The sequence below is a fragment of the Atractosteus spatula genome, chromosome 21 (assembly GCF_055471065.1).
Source record: "Atractosteus spatula isolate fAtrSpa1 chromosome 21, fAtrSpa1.hap1, whole genome shotgun sequence".
Lineage (NCBI taxonomy): Eukaryota > Metazoa > Chordata > Actinopteri > Semionotiformes > Lepisosteidae > Atractosteus > Atractosteus spatula.
This window is the reverse complement of record NC_142726.1, coordinates 6588919-6613181: the sequence shown is the minus strand read 5'-3', so window position 1 is coordinate 6613181 and position 24263 is coordinate 6588919. Positions and strand designations below refer to the sequence as shown.

General features: G+C 45.3%; 1 protein-coding gene across 1 annotated transcript; it reads left to right on the top strand.

The window, feature by feature from the left end:
• Positions 1 to 554: 554 nt before the first annotated feature.
• On the top strand, positions 555 to 20643 carry klhdc4 (kelch domain containing 4). Its single transcript, XM_088938837.1, has 12 exons — positions 555 to 740; positions 2045 to 2136; positions 2837 to 2915; positions 3460 to 3558; positions 4788 to 4924; positions 8430 to 8522; positions 10494 to 10653; positions 14081 to 14150; positions 16699 to 16907; positions 18300 to 18729; positions 19281 to 19409; positions 19807 to 20643. The coding sequence occupies exons 1-12, from the start codon at positions 642 to 644 to the stop codon at positions 19977 to 19979; spliced, it is 1770 nt and encodes a 589-aa protein (XP_088794963.1). The 5' UTR covers positions 555 to 641; the 3' UTR covers positions 19980 to 20643.
• The last annotated feature ends 3620 nt before the right edge of the window (positions 20644 to 24263 follow it).

Sequence of the window (24263 nt, the reverse complement as noted above, 5' to 3'; positions counted from 1 at the left end):
GTAGCATCTCGTGTGTCTTATTTGTTTCGGGACTGGTCTGGGCATCTACAGGCGGCTTTTTGAAAAACGCAGATATATGCATTTGTTTTGCCATGCTGGCGAATAAACCAAAAACCTAGCGCTAGATAGCTCTAAGAGTGTCTGAGGACAACGATAGGCAATTAGGCTACGGCTACGCATGCACCGCCCCACTGTATTTACATAATTTTCTTATTGGTCACAGAAGATAGAGCGATCCAATAGCAAATCACATACGATGAAAAAATCCAATCACGTAACATTAAAAAGCAAAACACGTAACGTAAACAAGGGGGAGAATCTTAAATTACTTTGGACTGATTGGGTAGGCCTAGGATCAATCAGGGTGGGCCTACGCCCCTGGTGGAACACAAGCTTTCCTGCGGGTCTAGCAGCTCTTGTGCCCTGATCAACTTTTTGAGGTAGAGTCGATTCCTCCCAGTCAGCAGATGGCGCTGTTGCACAAGAAAGCGGGCCAGAGGATCCGCTCTTTGTTTTCAGGGCCCCTGTATTGTTGAGGGAAAAGTTCGGAGCTGGGCGGAAGTGTGGCGGTGCAGGAGAGTTCCATGTGAGAGAGAGGGGGAGCAGCACGCTAAGTTACAGTAATATCTAGGGTAGAGAATATGGGCAAAAAAAGCAAGAAAGAGAAGAAGGTGAAGGGAGCGGAGAAGACGTTGGCCAAAATGGAGAAAAAGGTCTCCAAGAAGTCAAAGAGGGAAGAGGTTAGCGGGCATTAGTTACTGTGGTTGTCTACTTCAGTTACTTCTCATCTCTCTAGGATCGATAGTTGTTATTACTGGGAGAGAGAAATGTTTAACATTACAAACCCCTCTGCCAATTATTAAAAGGTTATGTAACTTGTTTTGTGTTTTATTTCTGAGCTCTGAGTTTGCAGACTTGCACAGATGTCACTCCACTTCTGCACAATGCGAAAACACGAGCACCAATATATTTCAAGACTTCGCCGGTATTTTCTCTTAAAACTCAGATTGACTCGGAAAAAAACCTACAAGTTATTAATTTTTTGTGCTGTGTGAAAATACTAAGGTTCTTATAATTGCACAGTAATATTAGAAAAGGGTATTTAACGGCAAGTGAATTGTATTGTGTACTGTGTAATGTCTTTAACCTGACTACAAGACAAATTCCCGTCTTGTACAATAAAGTAAATAGGTAGACCTGGAGGATTCATTGGGGCCAAGAAAGATTAAGTTGACAATTTTACCTTTTGACCGAAATCTGGTTTGACTGCATCATGCATTTGACGAATGCATCATGTGTGCAGTACTTGTAGCTGTGCTGCCTTATCCAACACTGAAATTGTTTGAAGCTACTTTTGAACTGAAGGTGCTTTTAGTAGGGGTTCACCACTCCCCCTAACAGGATACAGAATCCCCCGGTTTTCTTTCTCTTTATAGAGCGTTCAATGATGTGAAACTGATTCAGTGAAATCAGTTTACTCATCTGGAAGCGTTTTAAAGAGCCATTCGCCGGGGTCTCATGTTGTTGGTAAATGCTGATAACACACACACCCCTGAATTGCATGATTTGGAAATGGCTGAAAGGCTCAAAGAGTCCGAAATATTATTCCAATACTCCTGACATCATGATTGCCGTTATCACGGTTATAAAGCAAGGGTGTGCAGTGTAATTTGGAGGAACTGGCAGAAGCATGGCCTGTAGAACTCATGTGTAACTATAGCTGCTTGTAAGAGAGAGCCTTCAGAAGTGTCTGTAGACAGAATGGACCACTGCAGTCCTCTGGGTTTCATTCCAGCTCCGGTCCTTGTCAGTTATTAGTGAAAGCCCCCTAAGACTTAAGTGTCCCATTACCTATTCAGAATCACCTCTGGCCAGCTAATGAATAAGAGGTGGTAAGGAGCCACGTGGACCGATTCCTGTCACAGGAACAGCATGAACCAGAGGAGAGCGTTTCTCCTGTGGCGAAAGCTGTGTAAGAGTTCTCTCCCTGGGACTCTCAGTGAAAACGTGTCCCTTTCTCACTGGTGCTTTCCTGTCTCTCCAGGAGGATCTGGAGGCTCTCATTGCCGAGTTCCAGTCTTTGGACGCCAGGAAGACCCAGGTTGTGGAGACACCCTGCCCCCCTCCCTCGCCCCGGTATGGTAGCGATGGTGTCTTTTCAACTCCGGAGTCTCTTTTTTTTCAAATCCAAATCAAGACTCGAGTCGCCGTGGAGATGCATGAACCCTGAAGCCTGTGTCACACACACATCAATTACAAGAGAGTGCTTTATATTCCAAACATACACGCAGTGACAGAAGCCTAGATTTGGGCCATAACAGCTTTTTTTAAACTAAGCAAATTAATTTAAAATTTCAGTTATTAAACTAAAATGCAAATGAAACGCAAGCCAGCCAAGAATGAGGCCAGCAGAACTCTGAAACATACCAGAGTATGACATGAGGCAAAAAACTGTATGGAAGGAGACCAGAGTTAAAGAAAATCATTGTAATTTCTGGGAACGAAGAGAACTATGTCTAACAGGAAATACAGCCCAAAATAGGTTCATACCAGATCTTTAGTATAAATTCAAACTGGGCATCTCGCTGTCTTATTTTAAGCATTTTGCGCACAACTATAACAAAAGTTTTTCTCTCAGCCTTATGGTTTTCCAAATGCTAACCCAAACCCAGTAGCATAATCAACCCTTACTGAGATGAAAGATGAATAGCCTACTGTTAGTGCTTGGTCATACCCAAATTTGCTTTCCTCTATTGTATGGCAGTTGTGCTATATCTGTATGAGTCTTTGTCTTTTAACCCTAACAGCTGAAGCTGTGCTTTGTGTTTCCCCCCAGATTAAACGCGACCCTCTCTGCTCACCCCGAGAAGGATGAGCTGATCCTCTTTGGTGGGGAGTACTTCAACGGCCAGAAAGTAAAACATCTGTCTTCTTTCCGCTTTTCTTGTGTTCAGTGTGTGAACCTCATTCTGCTGAGGGGACAGAAGGTGTAGCAGTGACAAGCAGCAGAGCAGCATGGAGAGGAAGGGCTAATTTCACATTCAGATTGAGTCGAGAGCCATTCGGTAGAGAATAGCAGGGAAGATGAGATCATGTTGTTTACCCTACTTTATTGCTCTAGTGGCCATCTAGTAGGTTCAAGATGACTAATTTCTATATGATTAATCCCACTTTCAGCTTTATTAAAGACATTGCAGTGTTGCATTTATTATGCATTATTTTGAAAGGTGTTGCAGGTGTGTTTGTCAGCCTGTCAGTTCTCCTTACAGAATTTCTTCTCAGTGCACGAGTGAGTCCCTTGCACTGTCATACTGCAGCCCCTCAGCCTGGCCCTCTTTGCCAAGCAGTCTTGCAGTGCGCAGGAGCTGCAGGTGCCTTCAGCCCGTCTGCTCGGAGGGGAGATAAAGCCTGGCGGGAACCTTTTTGACAACACGGCTCTCTTCCTGTTTCCTCGCTCAGACCTTCCTGTACAACGAGCTGTACTTCTACAACATTAAGAAGAACTCGTGGGTGAGGACCGACATCCCCAATCCACCGCCGCGGAGATGCGCCCACCAGGTAACCCCACGCCTTTATTTTCAGATGGGGAGGGTCCCCGAGTCTCGATCAGTCAGTCATGTCAGCTGTCGTACCCTATGCCACACAGCACTTCATCACAGAGCTTATGGGTTTCTGTGACACGACCATGTGTCTACAAAGCAAAAAAAACCAACTGTAACGTTATTTGTCAGGACAGCTTAGGGCCCAGGAAGGGGGGTTCCTGCATAAAGTGACTTTTTTGTCCAATTAAACATCACACAAGCTTGTTGTTGGACTGTTTTTAGTCAGGTGTTTTTCCATGACTTAACAAATGAGACTGGTCTTTCAGAAAAATGAGAACATTGTCCATACATTCTAGGGTGCTTAGAATGTAGATCAGCTGAATTAGTTTATAATAACACCTAGCAGGCTGTGTGCTGCTGTGCCAGTTCACTCTACAGACTAAATCCCACTACAGCTGGCCGGGGGCCAGAGCTGAAGGAATTCTCACTCTTGTCCAGCAGATGGCGCTGTTTCTGTTTCTGTGGTTTTCCAATTAGTCGGGGGGAGGGATCATACTCATAGCAATTTAATAATAAAACAGATCTTTTGTGTGTGGCTACAGGTTTGGACTCCTGTACAATGTTGTGTTGAGCGCTGCGTGATTTTAGAGAGATCCTCTGGAACTAGGCCCTTGTTGGCCTGCTTAACTGCTGATATCTAGGGTTTGCTTGGAGATCTCCTGGAATTTAAAAGTAAATCACAGTCACACTGTTTTAAAAAAATATTCTCTGCCTCTGAAATACCTTTGTAGACTCCTGTGTATAAATGCTTTCACATGCGGTAGATTGTGATGTGGCACAGGCAGTTTGAATAATTCTAATGATAATAGCGGTTATGATAAATGGGCTCCGCATCAGTGTTATAATGTCTGCCTAGGGGCCAGACTACACTGACGAGTAACCTAACTGGGATGAAGTGCACCAGCCTGCTTTAAGCTGTCAAACTTCAATAATGTGTTATCTTTTATTATGCACATTCGATTGATTTATTCAGGTTACACCACATATTAAAAAAGAAACCTTTTTTCAGGCAGTATAGGCCTTTGGAAATGGACCTTGCGTTTGGTGTCAATTAATTTTTTGGAAGTTTTATGACTTGTTTGATTTGGGTCTGCCATCAGTGCCGTCCGTCAGTCAAACCTTTCGGGGGGTCCGTGTTCCTGGTCAGTGGCTGACGGCCCGGCGGTGTTTCTCCTGCCCCTGCAGGCGGTGGTGGTTCCTCAGGCGGGCGGACAGCTCTGGGTGTTCGGGGGGGAGTTCGCGTCACCGGACGGAGAGCAGTTTTACCATTACAAAGACCTGTGGGTCCTGCACCTGGCGACGCACACCTGGGAGCAGATCAAGTAAGTCAGGCAGGTGTGTGGGGCTTGACGCCCCGTGTGAATCGGTGTTCTCTGTGGGCAGCTCCTGCTTGGCTGTTCTTCCTGTCAGCGGCTGTTGTTGCCTTGAAAGTGGGATTAGTGACAGGTTAATTACTGACACCCTTGCTCTCATTTTTTGGAAAACGCTTGTCATTTTTGTCATAGTTTTAGGATCCTGCCTTATTCCAGGCTCATTGCATTTCTCTGGATTTGGGTTGTTAGTTTAAGTCCTCTGGGTCTTCTGATAATCAGTTTTAGTTATCAGCACATTGTGAACAAGTTGTTATCATGGTTATTGGACATAACTATGGAGTCAGCACGAGACCTGATTGAGACTGATGAAAGTCTTTGCATGTTACTACATTGTTTGAGATGCTACAGGAAGTAAATAATTGCACCTGTAGACTCAGAAAGAAGGAGAGTGATCAGGTGGTCTCCTGGTCTTAAAGGAATTTCTCATACTGCTCACACTGACTCTTTGTTTCTCCAAGGAGTGCTTTTATTTTCAACTGACTTCCTCTACTCAGACTCACTCTCCACTGTTTCTATGCTCCGTACCTGTTACCAGCTCCAGTTTCTAAAATTGGTGACGGCATAACTAATTTGCAGGACTTCACTAACACTAACATTACTATCACTATAGTATCACTAGATTCTTGGATCAATAGGCTACTAGCAACCAGGTGAGCAAGACAGGCTGGAATATCTTACAGACAAGATGACCTCTTCTTGTTTGAAACGTTAGTGGTGCTGGTTATAAGCGTCCGTTACGGCGCAGACAGGTGTGGGTGTGGGGGGGGGACAGGTATTGTGAGCAGGAGCTGGGAGAACTGTGGGGTCATGCAGTCATATATCTTCAGTCACCAAGGCTGCTACTTGGCCATCTTCTGTCTCACAATGCCGAGTGTTTGCAGTGGCCTTGCCAGCTGGCACTGCGGCACTTTTCTCCGTTTTTCCTTCTTTAGATGGACAGGTGTGCACCTTCGCTTTTAAATAATAAAAATAATCGCGTTTTCTTAATGCTCAGAACAGTGATCCTTGTTGCACTTTGGGGCAGTGTAGCTCAGGATAGTAAGTTAAAGCAGGCCAAATCCGCGGGGTGGTGTGTACTATAGTGGGTGAGGAGCAAAACAAAGGAACGTGATTAAACATGACCACATACAGCTTCTTCTTTCGTTTTTTTTCCCGCATATCTCAGGTGGCCTCCTCGTTGGCCATGCCCAGAATGTGGGTATCAGGCAAGTGCAGCTGGTGCGAACAGTTTCTTTATCCTTAAGTGTTCCTTGAAAAAAGGATCCGCAGGAGTTTCCTCCGTTGCAGGCGGTGCAGGGAGAGTTAAAGCTCCAGAAGGCGCGTGGGCGTCTGCCTGGACGAGCCTGCCAGTTTGCTTCGGAGGCAGCTGTCCAACTGGAGTGGAGCTGGCCTGTGTTGGCAGGGGGCTGGGGGTGGCTGGGAGTCACAGGTGGCCCTGATTGTTGCGCAGTGATCACTGGTTAAAACACATCACTTGCGCTCGCTGATTGATACTGGGATGGAAACATGGAAAGATAATTCGTATTTTTTTTCTTTATTACCATCTTCTGTTGTATGAGAAGAGCATTGATCTGATTGCACCATTGTTCTTGATCCCTTCTGATCCGCACCGGGAGTGTGAGTGCTCTGACTGGGATAAATCCAACTAGTTTGGAAGGGAAAGAAAATCTTACTCGGCTTTATCCTTTTTAAGGTGTCAATTTCAGTCCCTGCATTAGTCATAGCCGATAGGATTCTTATCCGGATGAGACAGCTGGGTGATCTTTTCCAAAGTGTCTTTAAATATTTGCCTCTGAGCTCTTTGCTGTTCAAACAATTAAATATCACAAAACCAGCATAAGAGGATACCATTTCTGTAAGGAGATATTTCCACCTACTTCTGTGACAATAGAATTGCTTGCCTTTTTTTCTGACCAGCCTCCCACCATTGAATGTTAGGTGGTTTAATTCTGGCCATGAAAAATCTGAGTGTTCTTTTAAGGTGAGAAAAAGGCAGTATCTCTGCAAATGGAGCAAAATTAACACCACCCTGTTTCATGCATAAGCTCCAGAAATGATTCAAATTAAACAGTAGTGGTGAATGTCTTTATAGACTTTGTATGCTTTACTTTTTGCAAGGCTTTTTCTTGATGATCAAAATGGTTTGCATGTTTTCTTTATATTTTTTACCATTCTGTTGCTTAAAACCTACAAAGTGCAGTGATTTCCATGCTTTGCATGTTTCTTATGAACCTCTGGGATGCAGGTGCATAGCCTTGCAGAGCTTGTTTAGTTTGTTGTCTGCAGTCTTAGCATGTGTGACAGGGAGCTCTGCTGCAGATGCTAACTTCATGTAGGTGACGGGGCTGTTTTGATGATTTTTTAAAATGTTTTATTTATGCTGGCTGAGTATATGACTCTTGGGTCAAAAGTCCATGCAGCTCAGATGCTACCAGAGGAATGACACCATGTATTCCTGTTTTTAAGATCAGTATTTTGCACTTTACATCATGAATATTATTAAATAAAATAATCTGACCAATAGGTAATACCATGAGTAAATGATACCCCTGCATCTTTTTGTAGTGACCTTGGTGTGCCATCGTGTTGGAAGGGCAGTGCACAAGGCAATGCAGTAATTCAGTAAAAGGTGGTCTGGCTTAATGTCCCTGCACACTCATTCTGAAACAACAAAACAACATTTAATTGCAAAATCCACTAGTGCAGCAAATTTAGCAAAGCTCCACAGTGGATTCCACTGCAACCTTGTTGACGTGACATCTTGTTAAATTGATGTTTTTTCTTACCCTAAAGTCAAGGACCTCCATTTGGGTGAATATCCAACACCAGTATAGACACACCATGCCGTGCTGGGCTTTTCCTGTCACCAGTAGTCCAGCTGCCTCTTGCTGTTCAGAATAAATAAGAAAAGTAACTTGTACTGTGTCTTTAGGATTCTTTTATTAACCATATAGGAGGACACTGTTAGAGAAGCACAAAACAGTTATGCGGTAATTCGGGTAAGTGTTCAGGGAATGGCTGGAGAAGATTGATGGGGACAAGTTTGTGCATTAATGCATTACACCTGTAGTTTGTCAGGTTATCTGGTGATGAAATCTAGCAACAGTTACTTTTTAACTCAAAGCATAAGATATATCTGATAAACCATAATCTTTTCCCTCTTCTGACCTGATGAATGTGATTCTTTTTATTTAATTCTGTGGTATTTGTATAATCAATACAAAATGTTGTGGCTGTCTTTCATTTTCAGTATTGATCTCCCAATTAAATGAGCGATCACCTTATTGATTGAGTGTAGTTACAGATTCTTTGGAATGAAAAACAAAGTATAAATGATTGCAATTCACCTTCTTTGTCATGATGTCCATCTTCTGGGTAACCTGATCATCATGTCCTGTAGCTCCCGACTGGTCCCATGATCCCAGCCTGACCTATTGACTTCCTGTTTTGGCAGAGCGGCAGGCGCGCCGTCGGGACGCAGTGGCCACCGGATGGTGCTGTGTAAGAGGCAGCTGGTTGTATTCGGCGGGTTCCACGAGAGCGCCAGGTGAGCGGGGTCCCTCACTCCCAGCATGACCAGGGCTGGGGCTGCCCTCACTCCCAGCGTGACTGGGGCTGGGGGCTTCAGTCACTCCCAGCGTGACCAGGGCTGGGGCTGCCCTCACTCCCAGCGTGACCAGGGCTGGGGGCTTCAGTCACTCCCAGCGTGACCAGGGCTGGGGCTGCCCTCACTCCCAGCCTGACCAGGGCTGGGGCTGCCCTCACTCCCAGCGTGACCAGGGCTGGGGCTGCCCTCACTCCCAGCGTGACTGGGGCTGGGGGCTTCAGTCACTCCCAGCCTGACCGGGGCTGGGGGCTTCAGTCACTCCTAGCCTGACCAGGGCTGGGGCTGCCCTCACTCCCAGCATGACTGGGGCTGGGGGCTTCAGTCACTCCCAGCCTGACCAGGGCTGGGGCTGCCCTCACTCCCAGCCTGACCAGGGCTGGGGCTGCCCTCACTCCCAGCGTGACTGGGGCTGGGGGCTTCTGTCACTCCCAGCATGACTGGGGCTGGGGCTTCTGTCACTCCCAACGTGACCAGGGCTGGGGCTGCCCTCACTCCCAGTGTGACCACGGCTGGGGGCTTCTGTCACTCCCAGCGTGACTGGGGCTGGGGCTGCCCTCAATCCCAGCGTGACCGGGGCTGGGGCTGCCCTCACTCCCAGCCTGACCGGGGCTGGGGGCTTCTGTCACCCCCAGCATGACTGGGGCTGGGGTTTCTGTCACTCCCAGCGTGACCAGGGCTGGGGGCTGCCCTCACTCCCAGCGTGACCGGGGCTGGGGCTGCCCTCAATCCCAGCATGACCAGGGCTAGGGGCTTCAGTCACTTCCAGTCTGACCAGTTCACAAGGACTCCCTTCTGTAGAGTTCAAGACCATATGCTGATAACTGTCTCCAAATTAAGACACTCCTCCATCAACATACTGTAGACCTTTAACCCTTCCTTCCCAGCATTCCTCACTGCCCTTGCAACAGCCCCTTGTTCCATTCCACACTGGGGTAACTCATTGGTATTTTTCTGAACCAATGGTTAGCTGGGATCTGGGTGTGACACCTCTTTGAACACGAGTTGCTAAGATGATTGTATACCTTCTCCACACCCTGCACAAAGGCCTTTTCTCAGTGATGTGTTTGGCATCACCTTGGTACGTTTAAAAGGAATCGTTGCATTAACAGTCTGCTAAGAAGTGATATCTGATTTCAGAAATAAAATACTTTGCCTTTGGAGACATACTGTAGCTGTGCCACACGATAGTCACACCTGTTTGTTTCCTAACGAGGAAACAACACTATGAAGCTGTAAAATGTCTGGCCTGTCTTTCATAATAATTAATTAATATTCCCTAAAGGCCATTAAAACATTTCTTTTGGATTTTATAATGTGGTATGCTTGGTGCATTTGGCTGTGTTTCAAACAAGTGCAGTAAATTCAGCTTTGAAGAATGTTCTTTATAAATAGGGTTTGGAACATATTAAATGTGGTACTAAGTAGCACATGACTTGTTTGTGGGTGAGGGAACAACAGCAGTATTCGGAGAGCAAATGGGCAGACTTAACCAGACCTTCTGGAGAACATGGAAGAGTGGCAAAATCCTGGAAACTGCCTTCTTAACTGTCAGAATGGATCGAAAGGTATAAGCTCCTTATCAGTTATTTGTTTAGAATTAACGAGTTCTTACTGTTCTGCTTCAGTTGGATTTGTGTCACTGTTATGTGAATATGGATACATTTGTACAGTATATGTAATGAATACACCCCTGCGTATAACGGGGATCTCAGCCGCCCGAGCTGAAGGCCTGAAGTTCCCTGTGGCATGATGCTGGGGACCCGGGTTCGCGCCCAGGCAGTGAGGGACGAACTGGCAGGGCAGGAGTGGCAAGGGCGGAAACCCCAGTTACACATAGTGTATATGTAAGAGGACAAGGCGCTCGGTTTGTGAAGGAGGCCCGTGCCCAACCTCTGCTCTTCTTCCGTGAAGGGATTATATTTATTACAACGACGTCTACACCTTCAACCTGGACACCTTCGCCTGGAGCCGTCTTGCCCCATCGGGCGCTGGGCCCGGCCCGCGCTCAGGCTGCCAGATGGCCGCCACGCCTGATGGAGGGGTCGTCATCTACGGTGGCTATTCCAAAGTGGTGAGTTGTTCTTGGGGTTTCTGCTTTACTCTTGTAATGAATGTGTCCGAAGCCAGGAGAGAGTACAGCTGTGCCTATGCAGTTGAAATATAAGTTTATTAAAAATTACTTTTACTTATTTCCAACCCTGCTCTTTACTCAATAGAATCCTTAATTCAGCTAACAAGTTGCTTGATTGGAACGTCTCTGCAGTCGGGTTTCTCTGTGTCCTTTTGGTTTTATACTGTGTGCTACACCGAAAACCATCACCAAAGAAAAGCTAGGTGCTTGATTTCAAGATGTCAGTTGCTGCCTTGGTTATGCGGCACGTTGTGCATCAGTCCTGTCATCCAGACGGTCGTGCTGCTTTTGTGGGGACTTCATGGCGTGCTGTCATTCCGCCAGCTCGGTGTGGAAATACATTTTTTTGGAAACATGGGGTCCGAGGACCTTGTTAGCCTGACATGCAGCGTGGACCGCAGGCACTGAGCATCAAAGCTGTCACTCCAGACCGTTACTGGTACATCTATATTCCTAAGTCCCAGCTCTGTCTCCCTCTGGAACATGTCCCTGGTGATCCAGGTGTAATACTGGCACCCCCACTAGTGTCAACAGAGAGATGTCGAGTGTATTGCTGGTGCAGGCCTCAGGTGTGCTGACCGGAGGCGATGTTGTGATCAGTAGAGGACACCCTGGCTGGCTCAGGGCCTCCGCACCCCAGTGGCTTTAGGTGAAGAGTTGCCTCTGCTTGGGGAAACTAGGTCATAGTCAAGGATGTTTGCACTGGGGAGCTCAGCCTGCGCATAAAAGCCGTTCCTGCTCTGATTGCAACACTGGTCTTCAAGGCGTGCAGTCTGTCTTAAAAAACGGATTTTTCTGTTTGCAGACACAGACATCTTATTGGACTAAGTAAAGAATAACATGGATTTTTCTGGTCTTGCTCATTGGGTAAATGGATCATACATCTGTGTTTGTGAGGCTAACCGTGATAAGGGGCTGCAGGGGCTGATCTGGCCTTATCTATCCGTCTGGAGCCAGGAATCACCTGCCCTAGTACGGTGAAGACAGCATGAATGCTGACCTGCAGATACCAGTCAGTAGCTGTTTCTCTGCTGGTACTGTCTCTGTCACAGCGGATCCTGCACTGGCTCTGCCTCGACTGCCGCGCCTGTGAATTGAGTGAGTATTGCCAGCTGGGCCTGCTCTGCGTTCAGCACTGTGACTCAGCATTGACAGAGGGCAGTGAGACTCCCAGCTCACTAATCTAACCACTGAGGAAACCCCTTCAGGTAGCAGCCTGTCTGCCCAGAAGCACACATATCGGAAGAAGAGAGTGAAGTGCAATGTCCCAAAGTGTCAGGGTATCTCTGAAAATGTGGGATATAAATCATTGTGTGATCCTGAAGTGCTGGTCACATTAAAGACTGCTGTAATTGCTCTTTTAGCCTGCATCAGCTGATGTACTGTACTCCACAGTCACTTGCTGAAAAGTTTCTTTACTTTCTTGTGGATTGCACAGTGTGGTGCAGGTTGTGAGCTGGAACGTTGATAGGCATTGTGTTGTACTGTATGTATATCACACATTTCAAAATCTGCCAGGTTACAAACACTGATTATGCAAGGGAAGACATATTAAACAACCAGGGCGAGTGAATTACAGCTCCTTTAAAGATGGCTCAGGTGACAGAATTTTATTTGACCTCATTCATGATTCAAAACTGTAAAAATTAAAACGACTGCAGAGAGGAACCATAAGCCTGGTTAGATGTTGCCACTCGAACCAACTACCAGATTTCAGTTCTCCCAAAGAACAAACCCCGTGCAATGACATGTCTTCATAAACTTGTAAAACTGCTGTGCTGTGAGACAAAAGACATTTAAGTGTCCTGTTTCCCGCCAAGCCTCAGCCAACCAAGAACTGGTTGAATCGGACTCTGGTGTTTGCTTCCCAACCATTGTGCCTTTGGTGTGTCTGCAGACAGTTGTCTATATTTGCATTCTCAGCACTCCTATGCATGTGACTGCATCTCTGAAGCTCCTTTTTTTTGAGAGCCAGTCTTCATAGTCCAGGTGTGCTGATTGCTGCCGGTCTGTTTTTATTCAGACACATCTGACTGGCATCCTGCTGTAGTGCCCGTCTGGAGTGGATCTGGGGATTTTATGAGGTGTTTTATGATGCACCCAGAAACACCTGTCCCAAGGCTTAATGTGTTTCTCCGCTGTGCAAATCCTGCTGCACATCACTAAGTGCAAAATAAAAAAAAAAGTTTCATGTCTGGTTCTGCTGTATTTGAGTCCTATCTGATCACTGTTAATATTCCTGGCTTGCCAGTCAACAGTTTAGGCAGTAATCTATTGCTGATACTGGGGCTCAAAGACTTAACGAGGGAGATGCATTACAGGCTTCATGGGTTCCGATGCTGCCAGGGCCCGGTGCAATAAATTTACCCATAAAGCATTCTGCTGCACGTCGAGCCGAGACTGCGGCCATGGCGACTCAGTCGACGAGAAGACAGCCGTTGCTAGGCAACTGGAGGCCTAGGCAGGTGATAGCAAGGAGCTCAGTAGTGATTGTGTGGCAGGGGTGGGGGGTGACTCAAGTCCTCCAATGATATAGCAGGTGAATTATTTATATACATGAGGAGCACAGGAGGCAGGCAGAATCAAAGCACCATCTGCAGGAACAACTGTGCTATGACACCACAAACGTGCTGAAGAAGGAATTGGACAGGAGCCAGCTGCAACTTCTGGGATCCCGGTTCTGCTCAACCCACACATTACCGCTTTTGGGCTTTAGTTAGCTTTTGAGCTTTTGATATCGATTGCTCCTGTGGCATTGGAGCCTAAGAGAGTGCTGTCGCTGAATAAAAAAGCATATTTGCAGCAGCAAAAATGTGCAGCTTACAGCGATGAAATGAAAACGGGTTTTCTGGGTCCTGTAACAAACAATAATCTGGTTAGCAGGATCCTCGGCATGTCTCCGAGAGAGCCCACCAGCTGCTGAGCATTGATCGCAGGAAGGCTGAGATAGGTTTTACTCCCTGAGGGCCACTATGTTATGTTTAAAGGTCTCATGCCTGCCCTGTGGAGATCTACTGTGCTCACACCTGTGGAGGTGCAGTGAAGTGGAGGTATCCTTGGAGGATTGCAAATAAGAAACCGTTTGGCCAGTCCCCCTAGTTTGGTCTGTAATAGCTTATTGATTGAAGAGTTTTATCCAGTCATCCCAGGTAAATTGCTTCATAGCCTCATACCAAAAAAAAATCTAGTCTTTTTCACGAAGACCTTTGTTAATAGAAATTAAATCATTTTGTACAGCAATTCATAGAACTGGATTAGCCTAAAACAGATTTAAAGACATGCTTTTATTTTGAATGGCAGAATAGGGTTTAGCAAAGATGAGATAGAATTAGACTCACTAAATAATATATTCTCTTTTCTTTTGCAGAAAGCCAAAAAGGATGTGGACAAGGGCACAATTCATACAGACATGTTCCTGCTGAAAAAGGAGGGCCAAGGTACGTGTTTTCAGGGGATAAGGTCATCAGCTCTCACTTTGCGAGTCCTGTCCCATTTCCTGCTCTCTGAAAGCAGAGTTTTATGATGTTCCTGATATTCCTGAAGGGTCCCTCCATATTTCAGCCTTGTTGATCTCATTTCCCCTTCTCTGAGTTTTCCAGAAACCACACACTCGGAAACAGCTTGGAAGTTAAATGAGTATTATGGAATGCAAGTGTTTGTTTTCCTTCTTTCACATGCAAAGATATGTAGATTGAGAAACCATTTTAGATGTTTGTGAATAAAATATTGTATACAATCAGTTGTCTTTTGCAGGGTAAAAACCTGAATAACATAAATGATAAGTCTGATAAGTGAAAAAAATGTTGCAGGGAACATAAAAAAATATTTTATTTATAAACATCACAATAAAGGTAAAACAAATGATAAAAAGAAGAACTAATAGAAAATAAAGCGATAACTTACAGATTTTTCAATTCCTATTTTGAACCCATCAAATTAAGGTTATCAGCTAAATCTTTAAGAGCGAAATGATAATGTTAAACTAACAAACAGCAACACCCTGCATCTGTTTTTCATTGGGATTACGAACAAGTGAGAGGTCTGGCTGACAGCGGCCCTGTAAGAGGAATTAACTCGAACACAAGAATAGAAAATACAGCAAGTACACATTCAATCTAAAGCTAATGGAAGTACTGCTAATAGTATTATTTTTTATCTTATTTGAAAACCAAGATATATAAATCACAATGTCCCACCCTGACATGGCCATTTATTAAATTTGGACCTAAAGCTGATTTTATAGGAAATGTGTAAAATGATTTTTTTTTACCAGAGCCCTCAGAAAGACTCTGTTTTACATTCCTGGAGTCTCTCTCCTGTTTCCCTGTGGGAGTTAAACCTTTGTACGTCGTGGTTTGAGCCCGTCAGGCCAGCAGGTGTCAGGCCTGGTTTTGTAGACCAGGTCCCTCACGCTGTTTGAAACAAGGAACAGGACTTATTTGTGGGATCTTCTAGCTCTCTCTTGTCTTTATAGAATGTGATGGACACCTTTCACTTAGCCCGAGAGTCTGTTACTTTGAGTTATCGTTACATAATTTATTTGAAACTCGAGCTGAATCTCAAGGTGGGTTTCCAAGAGAGCCGCCTTGCTACGTGTGCCTCTGTCACACGCATGTTACGGTTTTTGTCTCAGAATTTGTTTTAAGCCAGAGCCCTGTGTTGTTGTTTATTTGTTAAACAATTAACGGAGTGTGAAGAGGTTGAGGGTTACTGGTCCACCACCTGTCACGTTTTTCCCACAACCTGCAAATGCAGCGGTATGTTTAGGGTCCCTGTTTAGTGAACGACTTTTGTTATTCCCTTTTTAATTTTCTGAGCCAAACAACTAGAACATCAGCTCAGAGAATTAATTAAATGATAATCTGTCTATCCTGTACATAGGCCTCTCAGTTCTCGTGTGTTAGTTGATATCTGTCCTTTTTGCTTTCCTGTCAGCAGTGATGGTCTGAGCATCAGCTAATGCTCATTGCAGAGAAGCAGGAGAAACCAGTGTGGTCTTGATACAGCTGACACTGCTGGCCCTGTGCTCTCGGGCTCTTGTATGGATACGGTCATCATACTCTCAACCACTTTTCCCCCTGTGATGTAATTTGCCCATTCTCCCTAAATTATGCCAGCTGTCCTCAAGATTTCATCTCATTCTTATTGCCCTAGTCATTTGTTCTCTGTGTGCCACGAGGTGCCCAAAAGCACCAGATGTATGATTTATTGCAGAGGAGCGTGACACACAGCCCTCCGCACATTAATAATGCTCTGCGATACTGCAGTGCTGTAATGGCCCTCATCAAACACCGATTCTGCTCAGCTCAGACAGGCTTTGATTCCAAAGTAGCACCCTCCTTTGGATTAATAGGTTCTGGATCCTTTAAGAAAATAGTCTTGCAGAGACGCAGCTGGCTCCTTTAGTTTTCTGCGGATCTGAACTTGAGTGCACTTTATAAGCACCATATCACGTATGCCTGAATTTCATGGAGCGTCAGCGAAGCTGTGTACTTCTTGGAGAATGTAAAAAAGAGCATTTTCAGGGTGGAAGCAGGGTGCTGTTTATAAGTTAGCTTTGCAATAGTTATTTTCTTAGATCTTTTCTGTTATTACTTCTTTTTCTCGCAAGTGCTGTGACAGTTTCTTCTTTCAGGGTTTTTTTGTTTTGTAAGCTGACGTGATTTGCAGGTTTCCTAGTCCTTTCTGTGTACCTGCTGGAAGTTTCAGCAGGAGGACAGTTGTAGCGAATTCCAACCAGCGCGGGGGCTCAGGTGTGCTGGAACATTAACGGGTTTAAATGAACATTTGAAGAAAAACACTTCCGATTAAATGCCTGTTGTTTTATTTCTGAGTAGCCAAAGGGGAAAGTCTCATTATGAAGCAGCGATGGAGAATATTTGTCAAGAAAGTGGTAAAATGATGACGCTCTTGTTCTCGTCGTGTAAGAGGCTCTGGGCTGTGTGCTGCATGGGTGTGGTAAAGATGTCCTGTCTCCATCCTCAGAAAAGTGGGTGTGGAGCAGAGTGAGCCCCTCAGGAGTGAAGCCCACCCCTCGCTCCGGATTTTCTCTGGCCGTGGGGCCTGGGGGCCGCGTGGTGCTGTTCGGAGGTGTGTGCGACGAGGAAGAAGACGAGACCTTGGAAGGAGATTTCTTCAACGACATGTACTTGTACGACATGAACAAGAGCCGCTGGTTTGTCGGTCAGCTCAAGGTATCTGCTAGTTCTTTTCCCTTTTTCATACCCTATACTTTTGGGTGGCTCTCAAGGACAGCACTGCAGGCTCACTGGGATCCCTGCTGCACCATGTCATTCCTAAGGCTGCTCTAGTGAGCTTCCTGCTCCACTTGTCCTAACTGCACAGCCACAGGGGGGATTCCGGCCTCATGGGAGTCCTCCAGTGCAGCACTTCAGAGTCCAAATAGTCCATCCATCCATTTTCTAATTGCTTCATCCAGTACTGGGTCACACTGGTGCCAGAGCCTATCAGGGCAAGCAACCGGTGCGAGGCGAGAACCATCAGAGGGCACACACAGACCCCAACGCACACTCACACCAGGGCCACTTTTCCCAGAAGCCAATTAACCTTTCAGTATGACTCTGGGTTGTGGGAGGAAACCGGAGCAGTCGGAGGAAACCCACACAAACACAGGGAGAACATACAAACTCTCAGGGCCCCAGGGCTGTGAGGCAGCAATGCTAACCACTGCGCCACCATGCCGCCCCCAAACAATCCAGTGCCGTGAAATTTTATCGTGCACATTTTTTTGCTTCCGTAAAAAAAGGAATAGTCCTGTTCTACAATAGATTTTTTAAAAGAATTTGTTTCTGCCTAAGCTGTATAGAAACAACCTGTTATGTTTTTTAAGCACCTGTTTGTTAAGGCCACTGGAGATGTATAATGTCATTTCAACCAGGTGGCGGTGCAAAGCTTCTCTTTCACAGAGGGAATACTGGGCCTTTTCACAGGAAATTTGCTATAGCTCAGCCTGTGTTGAAATAACAGGAAAACAAACATTAGAACATAAACTGTCTAAAGCCAGTGAACTGAACCAGGTGAAATCAGCTGGAGGTCTTCTGAAAAGGCTCACTCCCAGCAGTAGCTTTCTTCAAGATCTGCAGCACAGCCATTAAAATGACCCCCCTACCTACCTTACCCTCTCTAGGGTGACACAAGCATGACAGGCAGACACCTATAACCATGAAAAAGCCATTCTCATCCTAAGCAGCTAACTGTGCAACGCCTCAGAATTCAACGAACCATCTGCACACTTTTGACTTGGCTACCACATATTTATTGTTCTGTTTGTTTATTGCCTGTCCGTGCTGGCACTATTTATTATCTAGTGTTTTGTAACGTACGGTCTACATTGTGCGGTGTTGTCTGTTGTACTGTGCTTGTCTTGAGAGAACAGCATGAATAAGAATCCCTTTGTACATGTACTTATGGCAGATAAACTCCCCTATCTATCCCTGTCTAAGCTGTTGGACAATTATCTCAACGCATTTCATACTCGTGGATTTCCAGTGCATGCGTCTCTGTTCGAAGAGGTCTGTCTTTTGTTAGATCCAGATGCCATGTACGTTTGTCCTCGTCTCTGACAGGGGCGCCGGTCAGAGAAGAAGAAGCGGCGAAGGGGGAAGACAGCCGAGGGCGATGGGGCCGAGCCCAGCGAGAGGCAGGGGGAGGGCGGCCAGGCTCCCCGGGGGCCGGTGGAGGTGGTGAAAGAGGTCGTGGCCGAGGACGGCACGCTGATGACCATCAAGCAGGTGATCTCCGTGCCGGGAGAAGGGCCCCTGTCCTCAGAGAGCGAGGAGGAGGAGGAGGAGGAGGGGGAGGAAGAGGAGGGCACAGCGGCCGCTGTGGTAGAGCCATGTCCCCGCTCCAACGCCATGACCACCGTGAAGCACGGGGTTCTGTATCTGTACGGCGGGATGTTTGAAGTGGGCGACCGGCAGTTCACGCTCAGCGACCTCTACGCCATTGACCTCCACAAGATGGACAAGTGGAAGGTTCTTGTGGAGATGGACCCCAGTAAGTGCACTCAGTCTCTCCGCATGGCGTGAATCAAAATGGCCTCATCCCTGCAAATGATTTTTCTGGCCGAAAACAAAAGGTCAGAATGCCCAAACAACCTGCTTCACAAGCAGGCTTCATACCACTTGACAATAGAAAATAACTCATCAGAAAGCAGTACAGTACATGTGATAGAAAAGTGCCAGTGTTGCCATCTGTATCTTTAGAAACTCATGGATGAACGGAGGGTTTATTTATACTCTTTTAAATTAGTTTATTCACTTTATTTAAGGGTAATCAAATGAACTGATTCACCTGCAATACATGGAAATATGTGTACCACCACCAGAAATATTACTCAGCATTTTCTTGTCTACGCTGTACATGAAATCTGAAAACAGTATAGCATAAATACTGTGGGATGTCTTATGTATCTCATCTGCTTGAATTAGTGCTTGAGCCCAGGTCACTCTCCATTAGTGAGGCCAAAGGCCTTAGTGTAGAACTGGAAGACTTTGCAAGCAGGGTTAGCAGTGTATGTGCTGACTGGCTGACTGGCTCTTCCCCAGAGACCCAGGAGTGGCTGGAGGAGTCGGAGTCAGATGAGGATGAGGAGGCTGAGGGGGCAGCCGGAGGGAATGAGGAAGAGGAGGATGAAGAGGACTCAGAAGAAGAGGATGATGATGATGATGATGAAGGTAATGAGAGCGGGCAGTGGGTGCAGTGGTGCTCATCTCTTGTAGCAGAAATACTTCGTGTTCACATGGGATATGCAGTCTCTCCTTGCTGCTTGCTAACAAGCATCACATGTGCTTTTCCAGCCATACCCTGCTGTGTGGCCACCCTGGCACAGCAGTGCCTTTTGCACTGCAGCTGTGTAGGCAGGGCTATGTGAGTGTTGTCCTTTTCATCATTTTCAGTAGGGCATTGTCTTTCTCATAAACCTCATTAAAAATCAGAGACATAAACATCGAGTTTCTTAGTTACTAATTTCATGTTGTGATGCGAACAGCTTTCCGCTATGATTTTGCACCGCTGTGGCCTGTGCCAAGCAGCAGAGAGCAGCGGGCTCACCTAGGTTGTGCTGTTTTACAGCTGAGGAGCACCCTCTTGTAGAAGAAGGAGAGTCGTGTCCCGACTATCAGCGCCGGACGGAGCAGTACTGGGTGAAACTTGCCCGGGAGAACATGGGCCCTGATGCCAAGGACAAGAAAGTGGTGAAGGTGGCACAGGCCATGGCAAAGGTGTTTTACGAGGAGCGGGTCTGAAATCCGTGTCAGCTGGAATCGGGGGCCTGTGGGCCCTGGGGACAAGTAGGCACAGGCTGAGCCATCTCTGAAGACAAGCGGCTTTTATCAGGCAGCTCAGGGATGCTCAAATGCTGCTCCTCTTCAGGAGGAAGCCACAAGATCTCTTCCTCTGAAGATGAAGGCTCATTTTTCGGACACAAAGTGAATGCGAATAAATGGAATCCATATCCCAATATTAGTACAGTAAAACCTGTTCTGTTTTGAAAAATTCAGGGCCATTTGTCTGAAAAGACTCAACAGGAAGTGCAGTTTCTTCCGGTTGGTGGCTGATGCTTCCCTTCAGAATATTTTAATATCAGTTTATCCAATTCCTTTAAAGTTGCCATTTATATCTTCTCACAAGGAAGAGAAAAACAGTGTTGGGGAAACACTGTTTTCTGTCCTGACGATGTAAAGCCTTCTCCCATGTTGATTGTGTTTGGACAAGTGAACTTTGCTAAACCTTGAACACAGCACAGCTCCAAGTCATGATCCACTCCCTGTATACTGTAGGCACTGCTGCGCCCCTCTCGAACCTGAATCTGTCTTCCTGATAGCCAGGGTGAATCTCTTCGGCCCTCTTGGGGAGAAAAGCTAATTGATAATAAACGCACTATAATAAATACTGTTTTGTTAAACTAAATGATGAAGTGAATGTTGTTTCAGGCGAAGGATTCTGATGCTTTAGTATGTTCCTGTGTACAGTGTACAGTATATACTGTAGGCTGGGAATCTACTAGAGGTTCCATCTTCCGAAAAGCTGCCGTAGTTCATGCTTGAGTGTTTTGAATCTGATGTTTGGAGGTTTGTGCTTATTGAGAAAAATCAGATGTAATATGTTACACGAGTGAAAACATTTGAGACTCTTCAAAATGGAATTCTTGGCTTGTGCTAATGGATTGAAAGACTGGATTATTTTAGTGTCTCAGGGAGAGAGAGGTCATTGCAAACCAAGTATACTTGTCCTGTCAATTTCTTTTCATACTAAATAGGTTCAGTTATTTGGAAAAGTGCAAAAATCAGGATTAAAAACTGAACAAATTTTATTTACACAAGGGAATTCTCAGTGATGGCTCTCTGCCCCTCTCAGTTATCTGTCTGGTCAGTCAGTGAAAAGTTTTTTCTTTTTGTTGCCTTTATATTGTTTTCTGAAGACAGGGAAGAGATACAGGCGAGCTGATGGCGGGCTCACAGAAAGAAAAAAAAGTGTCTTGACGCCCACAGAAAAACAGGAACACGTTCTACTTTGGAATTTTTTTATGATTTTTTTTAATGAACAGCATTCGGTGTTCCTAGACGAGGAAGTCAGACGTACTTGTAATTCTGCAGTGAGGACAGGATACGAAAAGGCTTGCTATAGCAGGGAAAGCACAAAATGTAACTACCTGTGTTAGAACGCGTGGTTGCATTGAATGCAATGCAGTCTCTGGATTGTTGTGGCTCCCAAGCTCGTTAATAAGAGTGCAATTTTAAATCTGTGGAAGAAGGAAGGTATCACTCTTTTTACATTTTAATTTATGTCCTAGAGTGACCTTTTTTCATCTGCAGTGAGATTTTACGTAACTGACATAATGAATAATTGATGATCGCCGGGAAGAAGAATGAGGTTACTCCGATGCCACAGAGATCCCATTATTTCTGCACTATTTTTTAACTTAAACATTTTATAAAAAGACTGAAATTATAAATAACTCAATGGTCTATTTTTAATGGATGTGGTGCTGACGTCTTTGGCGCACAAGCCACCGTGAGCAGCAATACGTCAGCAGTGTTCCTTCATGCTCTTCGGTTTCCATGCAAAGTTGTAGCGTCCATAAATCCCAGAAGTGCAGAATGGGATCCTGGGAGCACTTGGGCCAGAATGAAAGCCTGCATGAGAATGCAGCCAGAACACACGGTTCAGCACTAATAACTGCTATCTAGTCTCAGTCTTGCCTTTGCTAGTAGCATCCGGCGTCTCTTCTTGTGCCTGCTCAGGAGCAGACATGAGATCTGCAGAGTTTTTAGAGCCAGACTCTCGGTATCAATGCTACTTAAGATCCTGTCCCCTACTTGTCCATGAGACGTCACTAAATATTGAATAATCCTTTAATATTTTGCCGAAGCATGCAACACTTTACACAGGAGATATCATAGATTTCATAGCATGGATATCTGCAATATAAGTCATGCTACTTTATTTTGTTTTGAAGGTGGTCAAGAAAAATTCAGGGAAATTTTGGAGTCTATACCTTTGTTATGGGCCCTGTCCGAACTAGTCTTTTAAACTGTATAATCGTATGGTAATTGCGCGTAAAAAAAAAGTTATGTTTGTATTAAAAGTTTGCAGTTTGATGCTTGAAAATGAAACTTAAACAACAAAGCAGAGAAGGTGAGATCCTAAATTAAAGGCATTTGTTTGTATCAGGAGCAAGAAAGCAGAATGAGACACATCTCATTTCTGTAACAGGTGCATTAGAATTTTGAAAAGAACAGCTTCTTCTGTGTAAACGTTGCGCATTAAATGTTTGCGCTAGGAACTTTAGCTCAGGTTTGAGAATAATCTTAGCGCTTACCTAAACTAAATCATTGCTAACTGTTTTTTGGCCAACCCGCTAAGAGGGGCAGCGTGGGAAATCCTAGAGTAATGGGACACTAGCTTAGTTCCCATGCCTCTCTGACTGCCAGTGTCTTGGTGATTTCAATCTGTAGTCTTAAGAGCAATAAAGTACATTTATAACCATATTTGAACATAGATCTTCTTCAGGGAAAATCTGATAATGTATGTTATTTTAAATTGTTACTCTTATCTTAGAGCTTGTGCTCTGTTATGTAAGACAAATGCATTTATTATATCCTCAAGGGAAACTTTGCTCTGGGCTGTTGGGCTCTAGACTTATTTTCCAGAAATTAGTCCCTAAAAAAGAGAGACCATGCAAGTATCCTTTCCATAGCCTAGTCTTTGCCATGAGTTACAATATGTGTTTGTCTGTTAGTGCTCCGGGTTTGTCTTTAAAGGCAGAAAATTCCCTAAGCGGTGCTGATTTTCTAACTGAAGTACCAGTAATAGATATTTTCCTTCCTGTAGCCCATAAATTGCTTGTCATCACAGATAAGTGTAGGGAATAAAACATGTGCGGAAGGAGGTGGGAAATGCAGGCCCCTCCTATGACAAACCCAGCAGTTATATTGAATTGACTTTTCTTTGGCTGATGTTATAATGTAGACCAGGGACACTGCATCCGTTATATATACTGGTAAAAATGTTTTTCCTGAATCTGTTGGAAAATATCCCTCCTGTTATGAAACAATTACAGGTTTAAAAGATGCACAGCTCCTCTTCACTGCGGGCCACTGCCTTGATCGTTTCCCATTTCTCTCGCTTTCCTCCCACTGCTTCTACTTGTGAGAACAATGCCTGCAGACTGCAGAGTGTGATTTTGCTAGGCTGCGGTCGTTCCTTTTGAAAAGATTGTAAATGAAAATGTCACTCCCTCTACTGATTGTTGGATGTCATTCTGCTCAAATTTCAGCTTGTTGCTCAATCTCACAAGGGAGCATCCTACACCAGCCAGGGAGGTTGAGAAAAATAGGTGTGCCCTGTTGCTCTCATCACCTGGCGAGCTTTGTCAGGACCTGGGGCAGTTGTGTGGCCTGAGATGATGGCGTTCAGTTTGGCCCCGTCTTTCCAATACGGTGCCAGTTGAGGTCCCTGCTGTGCGCAGCTGCGTGAAATCCAGGCGGGGCTGCATTTTGGTGATGGATGAAGTGTGTGCAAGGTGCTATCCCTGTGCATAAAGCGCTTGGGATTGAAAAGTGCCATAGAGATTCAAGCACTCATTTTTACCATTTGTTGAATGCCAGTGCCTTCATCAGTGCATGTCCCAGTGGAAGTGGATGATCAGTCTCGGGCTGGTGCTCTTTCCTCTGCCTCTCACTGAAAGGTTTGGAAGGGTAATCCTCTTATCCTGGTCAGTGATGAGGCTACACGGCAGTGGTATTGTAATTTTATTACAGTAATCCTTTTCTGTAGCGTAGATTGGCTTAGGATTCCATGCTTCACTGTTGTAGATCTCACAAGTCTGCACACAACAAAATATTATGCCAAATGCTGCAGGATTTTCTCCAGACAAACGTTATTGGATTAGCAGCTATTTTATTATAGGATTACTGAGGGATACATACACATTTTTCCTCCATCTGTAATCCTGTGGTATCCCATAGGCCTCGTACACTTAATCATCTTGCATCCGTATGGGATTGTAATCTGAGGGAATTGATCTG

What these genes read in the sequence shown, in the direction of transcription:
- klhdc4 (XM_088938837.1), top strand. Translation starts at nt 642, where the DNA reads ATGGGCAAAAAAAGCAAGAAAGAGAAGAAGGTGAAGGGAGCGGAGAAG. An exon ending in GGTTTGTCGGTCAGCTCAAG is followed by an intron (nt 16,908 to 18,299) that starts GTATCTGCTAGT and finishes CGTCTCTGACAG; the next exon opens with GGGCGCCGGTCAGAGAAGAA. An exon ending in TGATGATGATGATGATGAAG is followed by an intron (nt 19,410 to 19,806) that starts GTAATGAGAGCG and finishes GCTGTTTTACAG; the next exon opens with CTGAGGAGCACCCTCTTGTA.